Consider the following 13,549-nt stretch of genomic DNA (forward strand, 5'->3'; position numbering starts at 1 on the left):
AACGACCATACTTTTTCTTCGACTACGGTATCTCCTTGATGTTTTCCGGAGCTATACTAACCTCCAGAGGATTTTACAAGTGCATGTCGATGTGAATTACAGTTCAGTTGCAGATAGGTTCTGGCGGCCCTGCATGGTAGAATTTCACCGCTTCTTCGATTTGCTTCGATAGTTGTACCCTTGTCGTTGACGGAAATAAACTAGGATGTATATTTTGTGTATCTCCAAACTTCTTTGTTGTTACAACATCCCGTTTCATAGGAGGGGATTCAGTATCATGTCCTGAGCGCCTTCTGCCTTGACGATGCTTAGGGCCATAGATCCTGCATCCGTATCGCAACAAAGTAAAATTTTGGAGAAGTAACTATCGATCAGCTTGGAGATATTCGTTTTATGTAACGGGGTGTTAATTCATGCCCAGTTCTAGAGGATATTACCTCTTAAACTAGTGTAAATGCCACTTTAATGAGGTGTATCGTTGATGGGTTTTGCGAAAATCAAATTTTCGCTTTTCCTGCAATAGGATTCCTTGTTTTTGAGCGTGATCTATATGCAGTTTGTTCACACTCTATTCTTTCTTTCCATTTTACCGCCCTTTGAATTTAGACAGGGCCGTCATTGATGGTGCCTATTTTTGACTCTTCGCCCAGGCACTGTAATACAGAATTCGAATGCTACTCACCATATTTTCAGCTCAATTATTTTTTGTTCGAGCAGGACATAAGATATTTCGTCCAAGTTCGAACTCTACTCCTGTGCTCTGATTTTAATTTTGAACCTTTTCCGTTATATTACCCATATTCAGGGTTTTTTTGAGACCTCTGCTGATCTTTCATTGACTTTCGTATTGGGGAAGATCATAAAATCTTGGAGTTTATTGGGACTGTGTGTGCTCGAACTCCAGGGATATTTATCGACACGGAGCGGTCTTTTTAGTATTAGCCGATGGGAGGTTTCGAGTCCCTACACCTTAAGTTCCGTTTATCTGGCCTTCGCCGGTCTGTCAGTTTATCATACTAAATTTAATCGAAAACGGTTGTATCTATTGAAACAAAAATTTGGCATAGATATTGAAACTTAGAACCGGCCTCGGAACGCGTCCATTCAAAGAAGGGGAATAAACATTTTTTCCTCGAACATAGCCATGTTGAGTATCACATGCAAAGTGTCCAAAGTATTCCATGTTCCATGCAGGACACATGGAACAGGTCCTACTTTTAAAAGTGTTTCTAAAGGAGGGAAGAGAGTAGTTAAAAAGGGTAGACAATAATGACCTCTAAATGAAATTTAGACACTCCGATGTTTGTTCAAGTTAACTTAGTAATAGTATATATAATAAAAAAAAATCATTCTTTTAATGTAAAAAATTTGGAGCTATACAGGTCATAATAGACATTAGGCAGGGTATTGTAAAGTTTGGTGAAAATCCTGCCATTAAAACAGAAGTCATAGAATATCAGCATCATATTCAATTGAATAGTCTGACTTAATGGCATTATATGTACTGCGATTGTACCCTCGCTAGCTTTCAATTCTCAAACCTCACTCGACTCAATAAACCAATTGAATAATTGAATTGAATAAAAAAGATTCCCTGCTCTGCTCCTTGCGTCATGGAAGCGGCAGCAGTTAGTACTACTGCCTAGGGCTGGTAAAACTCTAGGTGAGCCATCCTCTTACAAACCTATATATCTTTTGAACACTGTGGGGAAAATGATAGAGCGGGTAATCTACAACAGAAGTTCTCTTAGGTTGGGGTCCCGTAAAGTTAGATCAAACATGGATGCCCTCAAATTGGTTACTGGTTTGACCGAAGATGCAATTCACGAAAAGGGTAGTTCCGCCAAATAGTGCATGGTGGTGACTGTGGACGTGAGAAATGCATTCAATTCGGCGAAATGAAAACAAATACGGGAATCTTTGGTGAAGATTGGTATTCCCGCTTATCTCAGAGTTATTGTTAAAAGGTATTTACAAGGACGAAAGCTCTGGTATGACACCGATGACGGTCTCAGAAGTACGTTGTCCCGATGGGTGTCTCAGAGAGCTTTGTATTGGGCCGCTGCAACTCATGTACAATCTTTCGGCTCCGTAGCAGCCAAGGTGGGTTTCGCCGGCGATATAGCGTTGTTCGTATTCGCAAATTATCTCGCGAATGCTGAGTTATATACTTGTAAAGTGATCAGTGTTGTTAAGGGTTGGCTAAAGAGTTCTGACACTTGAGGAGGAAAAAAATGATGTGGTCCTCATCACAAAGCACCGTAAAAAAACTTATGCCGGTATTCAAATTGGGAATCAAATTATCATTTCCAAGCCGGCTATCATGTATTTGGGAGTGATGACAGACGCGAAGCTCAGTTGTCAGCAGCATGTGCAGTAAGCTGGCGACAAAGCATCCACTGCAAATATGGCCCTGACAAGGATGATGCTGAGCATGGGAGGGGTACGGTACGGTTCCAGATTACTTATGGGTAGGGTAGTGATCTCGATCCTTCTCTATGTAACTCCCGTTTGGGGAAAGGCATTGCAGGTCGCAGTTAACTTCTGTGCTGTCTTCAGATGAATAACCCTAAGGGTGTGGTCTGCTTTCAGGACTGTCTCAGATGATGCAGCGTGGAATGATACCGATTGATATCCTGAAAGATGAGACGACGAATATATACAATGCGAAGTCAATCTTTCTTTTATTGCAGACGAAGAACGCCGAAAGAGAGAGAGGTCTGTAAACAAATGGAAGAGCGTTGCGAATGCTCGGGAAAGAATCGGTGGATACACAGGTTCATCCCTGCCATCAAGGAGTGGTTGCAGAGACGGCACGGTGCTGCAGAAAATCTGGTACGAAAAATACTAACCTGTCAGGAGGACTGGGATACCGACCAATTACATGATCCCAGTTATCCAGAGCAAGCTTTGAAAAGCAGAGGAAACGAAGGTGTTCATGAGAGAGAGATTGAGCCTTATGCTGATTCGATGGGTGGAATCGGGGATGATTTAAGTGGGTAAAAGTCCCACACGCTGACGCGTCCCGGCCGGTACCTTTTGAAGATTACCACCTCTTAAAAATATCATAGACCGACAGACGCACAGACAGACATTGAATCGATTTTAATTAAGTTTTGTTTCACATAAAACCTTAAAAAAGGCAAACCTAATCCAGTTTTAGAAACTTCCCTCAAAATATCATTAGTTAATGTTTTGGCCAAGACGCTCAATGCGATCGTGAAACAAAGACTTGAAAACTTTGTTGAGCAAAATAAGTGTTAATCTCTTGGAAGCTACCCTTACAGACTTCGCAGATCGACTAACTTTTCCATCAACGATCTTTTATTACACATCTTGGTCGAAGAAAGTATTAAAAGACATGTAGTGGCCACAATCCTAGACATACAAGATGTGTATGCAAAAGTCGACCTAGTCATTTTCTCAGAACAAAATATCCCCACTGACATTGAACGAGCAATGATTCTCTGTTTCTTTTCACACAGAACCTTGATCATCAGTGGTAAATCCATCATAATTCAAATTGGTTTATAACAAGAAGGCTACCTCAATCTCAGCACGATCCTTTTCAATCGTTATATTTCCCACCTTCATAACATGTAATTGTGAGTGAAGAGAGTCACAGTTTTCGAGCCAATGGGATTTTCATTCTAACAGCCAAGTTTGGTTTGCAATTGTAACATCCAAGACAAACCCGCTCCACTAAAAAACTGTTACGGACTTAGCCCACTTTGCACCCAAAGCTGCCTCAAGTCTAGGAACACCGAAGGAAATTAAACTCCTAAGCTGCGCTCATGCTTATCTCCAAAAGGGTTAGACGAGATTGGGAGGAAGAATACAAACTGAGGTCGGTAGCCAGAAGTATACCTTGTACATGCCCAAGTCTGCCTGGCACACCTTGGTTCAACAATCTAAAGTTCAAAGTCTCTCTAACTAAACTTATTAACAGACTAACAACCAAAAAATGTTCCAATCATAGGGCGAATTTCAGAGTTCAAATCGTTAACCGACCTTTTCAAAAATTGTTCTAATGAACACATTACGGATTTCGCCAATTTCATAGAAAAACCGAAAAACCAAATCTAATTTTGAAACTTATTTTTGGTGTTTTTGTGTTTTAAATTTAAGATTTTTTCCGTTCGCATATTCCATAATTGTTACTTCTAATACACCATGACACACCAGTTGGTACACATAGGTTTCGAGAGAGAACATATTTTGAAACGATCGATTATCGCTGGCGTCATAGGATCCAACCTGCCATTGTGTGATCGAAAATAAAACAAAACTTTTCACACCCTGAAGCGCAAAACAATTGTATATAATTTGTAACACACATCAAATATCTCTCCTAGATGGAGCCTGCTTCAACTCCGCCATGTTATTTACATAGTATACTGGTCCCAAGTCCAGTAAAACCGCTTTACACGAAATCCGATGGTCTGGGGCCAAAATCTGTGACATAGAATATCAAATACGGTCTTGGCGTTGTCATTTCAGAGGATTTCCGTAATGCCATTAAAGCAGCGAAAGATTTGATGCCCGGTTGATGAAGCTCACCATTATATCAACCGATCGCACCACTTCTTCACCGCGTACACACCACAGACAGGTCGACTTAATGCCGAGAAAGATGCCTTCTGGCAACTTGTTGATGCATAGACCTGTAACGTGCCTGCCACTGACTGCAAAGCCGTTTCCTATGAGACCATCGTACCTCAACATCGGCCGTTGATTGTCGTTTTGCGAATCAAGCTACCGACCAAACAGCGGCTTTAGAGTGACGATATTCAAATGAAGGTTTGTGAAAAGAAACGCTACCACAAGTTTCTCCACGATAAAACGCTGGCTAATTGGCAAATTTACAATAATGGCAACTGGGTAGCAAAGAAAGCGATCGCTGTCACCTTTACAATAAATTGGTCACTTGAAGTGGTGAGGGAGACCTGTATCGATTTGCCAAAAGTCGACACGAACGTACCGAGGATATCCAACAAATTTCCGCCCGATTCGGTTCTTGACCCATATTATGGAGATTCTAGAACGCACTGTTGACAACCGTATTCGTCAAATTGTTCAATTAACCGTGAATCAAGCTGAGTTCGCGAAGAGCTGTGGAACTACTGAAGCAATACACCCTGTGCGAATACTCATGTAGAACCACTGTGAGAAGCGTTGTCCTTCCTACATTATACATTATAACAACGATTAGTGTCAGAAGAACTCGTGCGCTAGGTTCAATTGCGGTACCAAGATCTGAAGCGTAAAGTTCCAGTACGGCGCCCCCTTACCACTCCTTTTTGTTCTGGTCTGTCACACGAGACATCAAACGTCCGGTGTCCCATACACTCTGTTACGATGAGTGTCAGGCGTTGCAGCACTTTGGCACCAACACAGTCACCAAGGCTGGCAACCAACCAAACTCCCCTTACAGGGTCGCCCAGTTGGTGTTTACGACGTAACAGAGTTGGAGATGTAACCAGAGCTGGAAATGGTGCGACGGTCATCTTTCCAACTTCAACTAGGCCGAAACTCCAAACCAAAATCCAAACCAGACACCCACAAAGTCAATAAAACGGGATCATCATCATCATCATCATCAACGGCGCAACAACTGGGATCCGGTCTGCCTTAATAAGGAACTCCAGACATCCCGGTTTTGGGCCGACGTCCACCAATTCGATATCCCTAAAAGCTGTCTGGCGTCCTGACCTACGCCATCACTCCATCTTAGGCAGGCTTTGCCTCGTCTTCTACCATAGATATTGCCCTTATAGGCTTTCCGGGTGGGATCATCCTCATCCATACGGATTAAGTGACCCGCCCACCGTAACCTATTGAGCCGGATTTTATCCACAACCGGACGGTCATGGTATCGCTCATAGATTTCGTCATTGTGTAGGCTACGGAATCGTCCATCCTTATGTAGGGGGCCAAAAATTCTTCGGAGGATTCTTTTCTCGAACGCGGCCAATAGTTCGCAATTCTTCTTGCTAAGAACCCAAGTCTCCGAGGAATACATGAGGACTGGCAAGATCATAGTCTTGTACAGTAAGAGCTTTGACCCTATGGTGAGACGTTTCGAGCGGAACAGTTTTTGTAAGCTGAAATAGGCTCTGTTGGCTGACAACAACCGTGCGCGGATTTCATCATCGTAGCTGTTATCGGTTGTGATTTTCGACCCTAGATAGGAGAAATTGTCAACGGTCTCAAAATTGTATTCTCCTATCCTTATTCTTCCTGTTTGACCAGTGCGGTTTGATGTTGTTGGTTGGTTGGTCTTCGGGGCTGACATAGCCACCATATATTTTGTCTTGCCTTCATTGATGTGCAGCCCAAGATCTCGCGCTGATTGTCGCCTGCTTGATCTGGATGAAGGCAGTTTGTACGTATCGGGTGGTTGTTCCCATGATGTCGATATCATCAGCATAGGCCAGTAGTTGGGTGGACTTAAAGAGGATCGTACCTCTTGCATTTACCTTAGCATCACGGATCACTTTCTCGAGGGCCAGGTTAAAGAGGACGCATGATAGGGCACCCCCTTGTCGTAGACCGTTGTTGATGTCCAATGTTCTTGAGAGTGATACTGCTGCTTTTATCTGGCCTCGCACACTGGTCAGGGTCAGCCTAGTCAGTCTTATTAGTTTCGTCGGGATACCGAATTCTCTCATGGCCGTGCACACTTTTACCATGGCTACGCTATTATGGGCGGCTTTAAATTCGATGAATAGATGGTGCAACTGTTGTCCATATTCCAACAGTTTTTCCATCGCTTGCCGTAGAGACAAAATCTGTTGCTGATTTGCCTGGAGTGAAGCCTATTTGGTATGGGCTAATGATGTTCTGGGCGTATAGGGCTATCCGGCTAGCAAGATAGGGGAGAATATCTTATAGATGGTACTCACCAACGTGATACCTCTATAATTGCTGCACTGTGTGATATCTCCCTTTTTATGTATGAGCCAGATAATGCCTCGTTGCCAATCGTCAGGTATTGATTTGCTGTCCAATACCTTGAGCACAAGTTGATGAACCACTTGGTGTAACTGGTCGCCTCCATTTTTAACCAATCCAGCTGTAATTCCATCGGCTCCTGGCGACTTATGATTTTTTAGCCGATGAATTGCATGGACTGTTTCTCCTAAACTTGGTGGTGGTAGTATTTGTCCGTCGTCTTTAGTTGACGGGAGCTCCAACTCGCCGATGTTCTGGTTGTTCATTAGCTTATCAAAGTACTCAACCAATCGCTCTAATATGCCCATTCTGTCGCAAATTAGATTTCCCTCTTTGTCTCGGCAGGATGAGCATCGTGGTGTATAAGGCTTCATCCTGTTGACTTGTTGGTAAAACTTCCGCGCCTGGTGCGGTTGCTCCCTGTACTTTCCTAGTTCACAGACTTGTCGCTTCTCCGCTCGACGGAGTTCGTGATAAGTCTCTGCGCGTGCCCGCGTTCTTTGAGAATGCAACATTACTCGGTATGCGGCATTCTTCCGTTCCCTTGCTAGCTTACATTCATCGTCAAACCAGCCGTTCCGACTCCTCTTCAGGTGATTGTGAAGATCATTTGTCGATGCTTCATATCTCCAAGTCCTCTGTTGACTGCGGTCATTGCGGCATCCATTTCCCTCTTATAGGTGTTGCGGAGGGCTGTGTTGTGGATGGCTTCAGTGTTAACTCTCACCTGATTGTCAGAGAGGCTTCTGGGTGGTGTTGTTATTCGAGTTCGCAGTACCATGCCAACAAGATAGTGATCCGAGTCTATATTGGCACCCCTATATGTTCTGACATTCATCAAGGCTGAGAGGTGGCGGCGTTCGATCAACACGTGGTCAATTTGGTTGAAAGTGGTCCCGTCTGGAGAGGCTCACGTATGTTTGTGGACCGCTTTCCGCGCAAACCAGGTACTTTCAACAACCATTTCATGTGAACCTGCTAATTGAATAATACGCAGTCCGTTATCATTTGTATTTTCGTGTAAGCTATGGTAGCCAACGTATCGCCTGAATACGGGCTCCTTCCCTACTTGGCTGTTAAAATTTCCAAGTATGATTTTGATATCGTATCTGGGACAGGCTTCGGGGGTTCATTTTACTGCCTTTTAGAAGGTATCCGTCTCCGACTCTGCAGTCTCCTCTGTAGTGGTATGAACGTTAATGAGGCTTATATTTTTAAACTTGCCTCGCAACCGATAACAGCAGGTTTCATTTTTTGGCTGACTAAGAAACCTACTCCGAGCGCATGGTTTACTGGATGGCCACTATAATATATGGTGTAGCGGCTCTTCTCCAGGAAACCGGTCCCTGTCCAACGCATCTTCTGTAACGCTGTTACATCAGCCCTATATTGGGACAGGGTATCAGCTAGCTGCTTATCAGCTTCATCTTTGGCCATGAGAAAATGCGCAAATCATTATTCCGTTGTCGTTGCCGGGTCACCGTTGTATAATCCGTCCAGTCCAAGGGTCATGTTGTGGCTTCGTAACAAGTTGTTTTCCGTGTAGGGTTGTCAGCCCTACCCAACCCCCAACCTGGAGGACCAGTTGGTACAATTTGTCCCGTTTTTAGGCGCGGGAGACTCGCCTTCATCCTTCTCCGTCTACAGCTTTTGGTTAAGAAAGAGCTCCCAGCGGTCACCACGTGGAGGTGGAGATAGGGTTTGGTAGTAAAGCTGTTGGTGTTGGTTCAGCAGGCATTTCCCAGGTTTTATGCTCCATCGTGGGTACAAATCCACGTTTCGCCTGGGACCTATACTACCCTTTGACCACAAACGGGATCTTTAACTTAATATATGGTGAGTCAAAAATTTAAACTAACTCCACGGCAAACATTTAAAAGGTGGAGCTCCTGAGCTTCGGATGGACAAGTGGATGGACAAGGCCCATTTTACTTTTTTCTATATCCTCCACTCAGGCACCTTGGCAATGGTTTCAGCCAGCTATGCAGACGAATCCGTTGAAGAGCCCTCCTAAATTCGTTTAGGCATCAGAGTATTCGCAAACGAATGACCCTTATATTATCAAGCCCGGAGGGTGTAAATCCCAAAAGGTAGCGAGAGTGTCAACAACTATTACGATGAAAGTTCACTGTCGCTCTACGTTGGGTGCCAACTCTGTTACGATGAGAGTCAAGCGTTGCATCACCATAGCACCAATACAATCACCAAGGTCGTCCACCAACCAAACTTCCCTAACATTCTCGCGCAGTCGGTGTTCGCGATCGGCAAACCTATTAGGGGAGTTTGGTTGGTGGACAGCCTTGGTGAGGCTAAAGGAAAAGAAGAAGCTAGAGTCAGATTCATGACTTGTGACCAGCAGCGAAAAATAATGTCTGTCAGCGACTACATTTTGAAAATGATTGCTCTGCCTATGAGGTTGCATTTTGTGGTGGGAAAGTTTCTTGTATATTTCCCAGCATAATTTATTCCTAGGACTTAAAATAATTTCCTGCAATTACGAATTAAAATTACAAAGTCGCAAGTAGGCGTTCCTTGGTAGCTTTGAAGCCTCTGAATGAAAAGGGTTCGCCAACGGAGGTGAAAACATAATGGGAACTTATTCAAGCAGGATAATTATAGGGAATTGTTTGTTATCTGTCACTTAGTCAATTTAATGACTTTCAAATTCTTAATTAAAGGATAGTACATTGTGCTAATAATAATTCACCCAAAAATTAAACCTATCTAAAATCAGAAGAAGGTAAATAATTTAAAAGTATAGGAAACGATCCCTCCCACGAAGAAATTAAAAGTCAATTAACTATTAAAGTTTTGATTTCCTGCTATAAAACTAATTTGAATTAATACCACCAGCGTAAACCCTACGTAATGTTCCTGCAAAATTACAATCAAGTGGAAAAGTTGTGCTCATACCACGCTCTTTATCATATATTAGAGTCGATAATTACTACAAACCTGGCAGCAATTTACTACACACGTGTAAGACTATGCACATACCTTCAAGCCCGAGAAAAGCATCCTTGTCGATATACGTGATAGAGTTTCCTTCTAATTCCAGTGAATTTAATTGCGTCAGATGCCGAAACACATTTGCCGGAACCTTTGTTAAGTAGTTGTGAGCCAAGATGAGGGAATCGAGTGTTTTTAATCCTTTGAAATGAGGCCGAGCGAGTAAAAGTTAGTATGAAAGGATATTCTGTTCCGCATGGATATTTATACATCTTACCTTCAAAATCTCCTTCCTTGATGGAACGTATTTTGTTCTCTTGGATCTCCAGTTTCTTGAGTGTGTCTAGAATGGAAAGGGACTTCTGCGGGACCGATGTGAGCTCGTTACCTCCCAGATTCAATCGCTTTAATTTTCTACAAGAAATGGAAATTAATACTTGCATAATTTGAAGCGATTCCAATAATGGGTAAGGATGTGGCCATACTTGTCGAGACCGCGGAACGCCTCCGGTTCGATGGTGCTAATTTTATTCTCGTAAAGCGTTAAAATCTCCAACGTATCTAATCCTTCGAATGCTTTGTTATGAATCTGCGAGATTTTGTTGTGGTTTAGGTTGAGGATGAGCAAATGATGGAGATTTTTCAGCGCCATTGATGGAACGTTGCTTAGTTGGTTCTGGGACACGTCCAACTGGGTGAGACCTTTGCCTGCAAAGAAGAAATTTATAGGATTTGAGATTGGAGTGGTTTGCGGGCTGCGTAATTTGTGAAATTAAATTATCATATTTAGTTTTAAAGTGAGTTCGGGGGTGGATAAACCTAGTTTTGGTTGTAAGTTATTATGTTGACGTTGGGGGTAAAACATGTTTTCCTACATAAAATGGTATTTTCAGGAAAATAATTTGATTTGATGTTAGGAAGGTTAGCCTGAAATAGATTCACTGAGAGATCAAACGAAAATGGAAACTTTAAATAGGGTGAGGAGAAAATGCGCTTTTTAAATGATCGTTCACCGCTTTTCATATTTATTATTGCACATGTCATGCATCATTACTCTTCGAGAGACTTTGTTTTTCTACATTTCGTTTTATAGTTTCGCATGTACCAACTCTTTTGCTACATAAAATGAAAATTGTTCATTGGCGCCCAACGTGGGATGCAGAATAAATTAACCATGTTAAATGGAGTAAAAAATTGCTTTCCATATTTCCGTGGATATCGCTCTGCCGATATCAAATGGCATTGACACATGCTGGCATGTAACCCCTTATCGAATGTTAAGAGTGAAATTAACACAACATATCAGACTTTATATATAAGTTGGCTGTTTTTCATGTCAGCGGGTTGTTTTCCACGGAGCTGTAATTAGTACTTGAGTACTTGTTGCGCTTTCAGGCATAGTTTGATATCGTTTCGCAGGAAAACCCCTGGAGAAAACTGCAACTTGGAAAGATGAATTTAATGGTTTCTGTTCTTTTAAGTATCAGTTGTATGAGTCTGCGAATCTCCCGCATTCGATTGAGATGCAGTCCAAGTACACATATATTCTCCCAACTGTGTAGCCGTTAGCTCAATTCTAACAAGTTTATTTGATATATTTCTCGATAAGTCTTTTTGGAGGAAAAGTCGAGAAAAAACCTCCACTCGAAATCTGAAATTTTTATAAAACAAGGTCTGGTGGTCAAAGAGTAGTATAGGTCCTAGTGCGAAACGTGGATTGGTACCCACGATGGAGCATAAAACCTGGGAAATGCCTGCTGAACCAACACCAACAGCTCTAATACCAAACCCTATCTCCACCTCCACGTGGTGACCGCTGGGAGCTCTTTCTTAACGAAAAGCTGTAGACGGAGAAGGATGAAGGCGAGTCTCCCGCGCCTAAAAACGGTACAAATTATACCAACTGGTCCTCCAGGTTGGGGGTTGGGTAGGGTTGACAACTCTACACGGAAAACAACTTGTTACGAAGCCACAACAGGAGCCTCGAACTGGACTGATGACACAACGGCGAACTCGGCAACGACAACGGAATAATGATTTGCGTATTTTCTCATGAAAGGTGCGTTCTCTGTCCAGAGATGGAGCTGCCAAGCAGCTAGCCGATGCCCTGTCCCAATAAAGGGCTGATGTAACAGCGTTACAGAAGATGCGTTGGACAGGGACCGGTTTGCTGGATAAGAGTCGCCACACCATATATTGTAGCGGCCATCCAGTAAACCATGTGCTCGGAGTAAGTTTCTTAATAATAATAATCGTTGGCGCAACAATCCATATTGGATCAGGGCCTTGAAGTGTCTTAGAGCACTTGATTCAAGACCGTAACGATACACTACAGTATACTGTAGGAGGCAATGTGGTCAGCATTGCGCTCGCCCGAGTTTATTACCCTGATTTGACTCAGGTACTCATTCACAGTTGAGTCGCCAGGTATCCGACGTCAAATCACGATACAAATCCCACTGCCGCCAGTGAGATTTGAACCGCGGCCTTCCGTACGATAGCCTTGTGCTCAACCACTCAGCTACCCGGACACTAGGTTTCTTAGTTTAGCCAAAAAATGAAACCTGCTGTTAGTGGCTTTGAAAACATGAGCGAACGGCTATGCACTCTGCGCTTGCGAGGCAGATTTAGAAATATTAATTTAATATTTTTTAATATTTATTATTTAATATTTAATATTAATATAAGTCTCATGAACATTCATGCCCCTACAAACAAGACTGCAGGGTCGGAGAAGGATACTTTCTAAGAGACAGTAGAACGAACCCTCGAAGCCTGTCCCAACTATGATATCAAAACCATACTTGGGGATTTTAACAGCCAAGTAGGGAAGGAGCCCGTATTCAGGCGATAAGTTGGCTCCCATAACTTACATCCAAATACAAATGATAACGGACTGCGGATTATTCAGTTAGCAGTGTCACCCGAAATGGTTGTTGGAAGCGCTTGGTTTGCACGGAAAGCGGTCGACAAATAAACTTGGGCCCCTCCAGACGGGACCACTTTCAACCAAATTGACAACGAGCCGATTGAAAGCCGCCACCTCTCAGCCATGATGAATGAATGAAGCAGTCGAGAAGAACTTAAAAGTGGAGGCACCGGAATACGCTGTACTCACTATGGTAGCTGACCGTGATGCAGCAGGTGAATGCCCCAGAGACCTAATCAGGGCGATCAAATCCGGGTCTGCACGGAGACTCATCTGAATTAGCAATAGGTCACGAAACCCTACGAGGGGTATACTGGTACCTTGGGAACCGGAATAGCGCCTGAATTCACTTGTCTCAGGAGAATTCCTGTCACATGTGCGTTTAGCTCGGTTATAGCGGTTGACACCCCTAGTGGCAGTTTCATGGGGGTTGCGGCTATGTTCAAGCGAACAGAGACCTTCGAGTCTTGATGGGTATTGCGTTTCAACGGGAAGCTTAAAGGCGAGTCCGTACTACCTTCCTTAGATCAAGGAGACAGGTAACTCTCTGGGTTTGGATCGGTTGGCGAATTGAAAATCAGAGATTGAGTTGTTGGTCTTACAATGCTCGTCTGTGTGAGATTTCATAGCCCACTCGAGAATTTTGACGGAAGATTGAATCGACATAGCTATGGGGATTGAGAGGGTTTTGATTTTTCTTTCGTCTTCGGAATAACA

The 13,549-nt window shown here is 43.2% G+C and overlaps 1 protein-coding gene across 2 annotated transcripts in view; it reads right to left on the reverse strand.

Annotated features, from left to right (window-relative positions):
• Nucleotides 1-13,549, reverse strand: part of LOC119661350 (slit homolog 1 protein) — a 399,183-nt gene that overhangs the window by 23,548 nt on the left and 362,086 nt on the right. For both annotated transcript variants that reach the window (XM_038070654.1, XM_038070655.1), the window contains exons 4-6: nt 10,389-10,611; nt 10,181-10,317; nt 9,952-10,104 (exon numbers count right to left, since the gene is read on the reverse strand). In XM_038070654.1, coding sequence (XP_037926582.1) covers nt 9,952-10,104; nt 10,181-10,317; nt 10,389-10,611 — 513 coding nt within the window. The remainder of the gene's footprint in view (nt 1-9,951; nt 10,105-10,180; nt 10,318-10,388; nt 10,612-13,549) is intronic.

The sequence above is a fragment of the Hermetia illucens genome, chromosome 1 (genome assembly GCF_905115235.1).
Source record: "Hermetia illucens chromosome 1, iHerIll2.2.curated.20191125, whole genome shotgun sequence".
Taxonomy (NCBI): domain Eukaryota; kingdom Metazoa; phylum Arthropoda; class Insecta; order Diptera; family Stratiomyidae; genus Hermetia; species Hermetia illucens.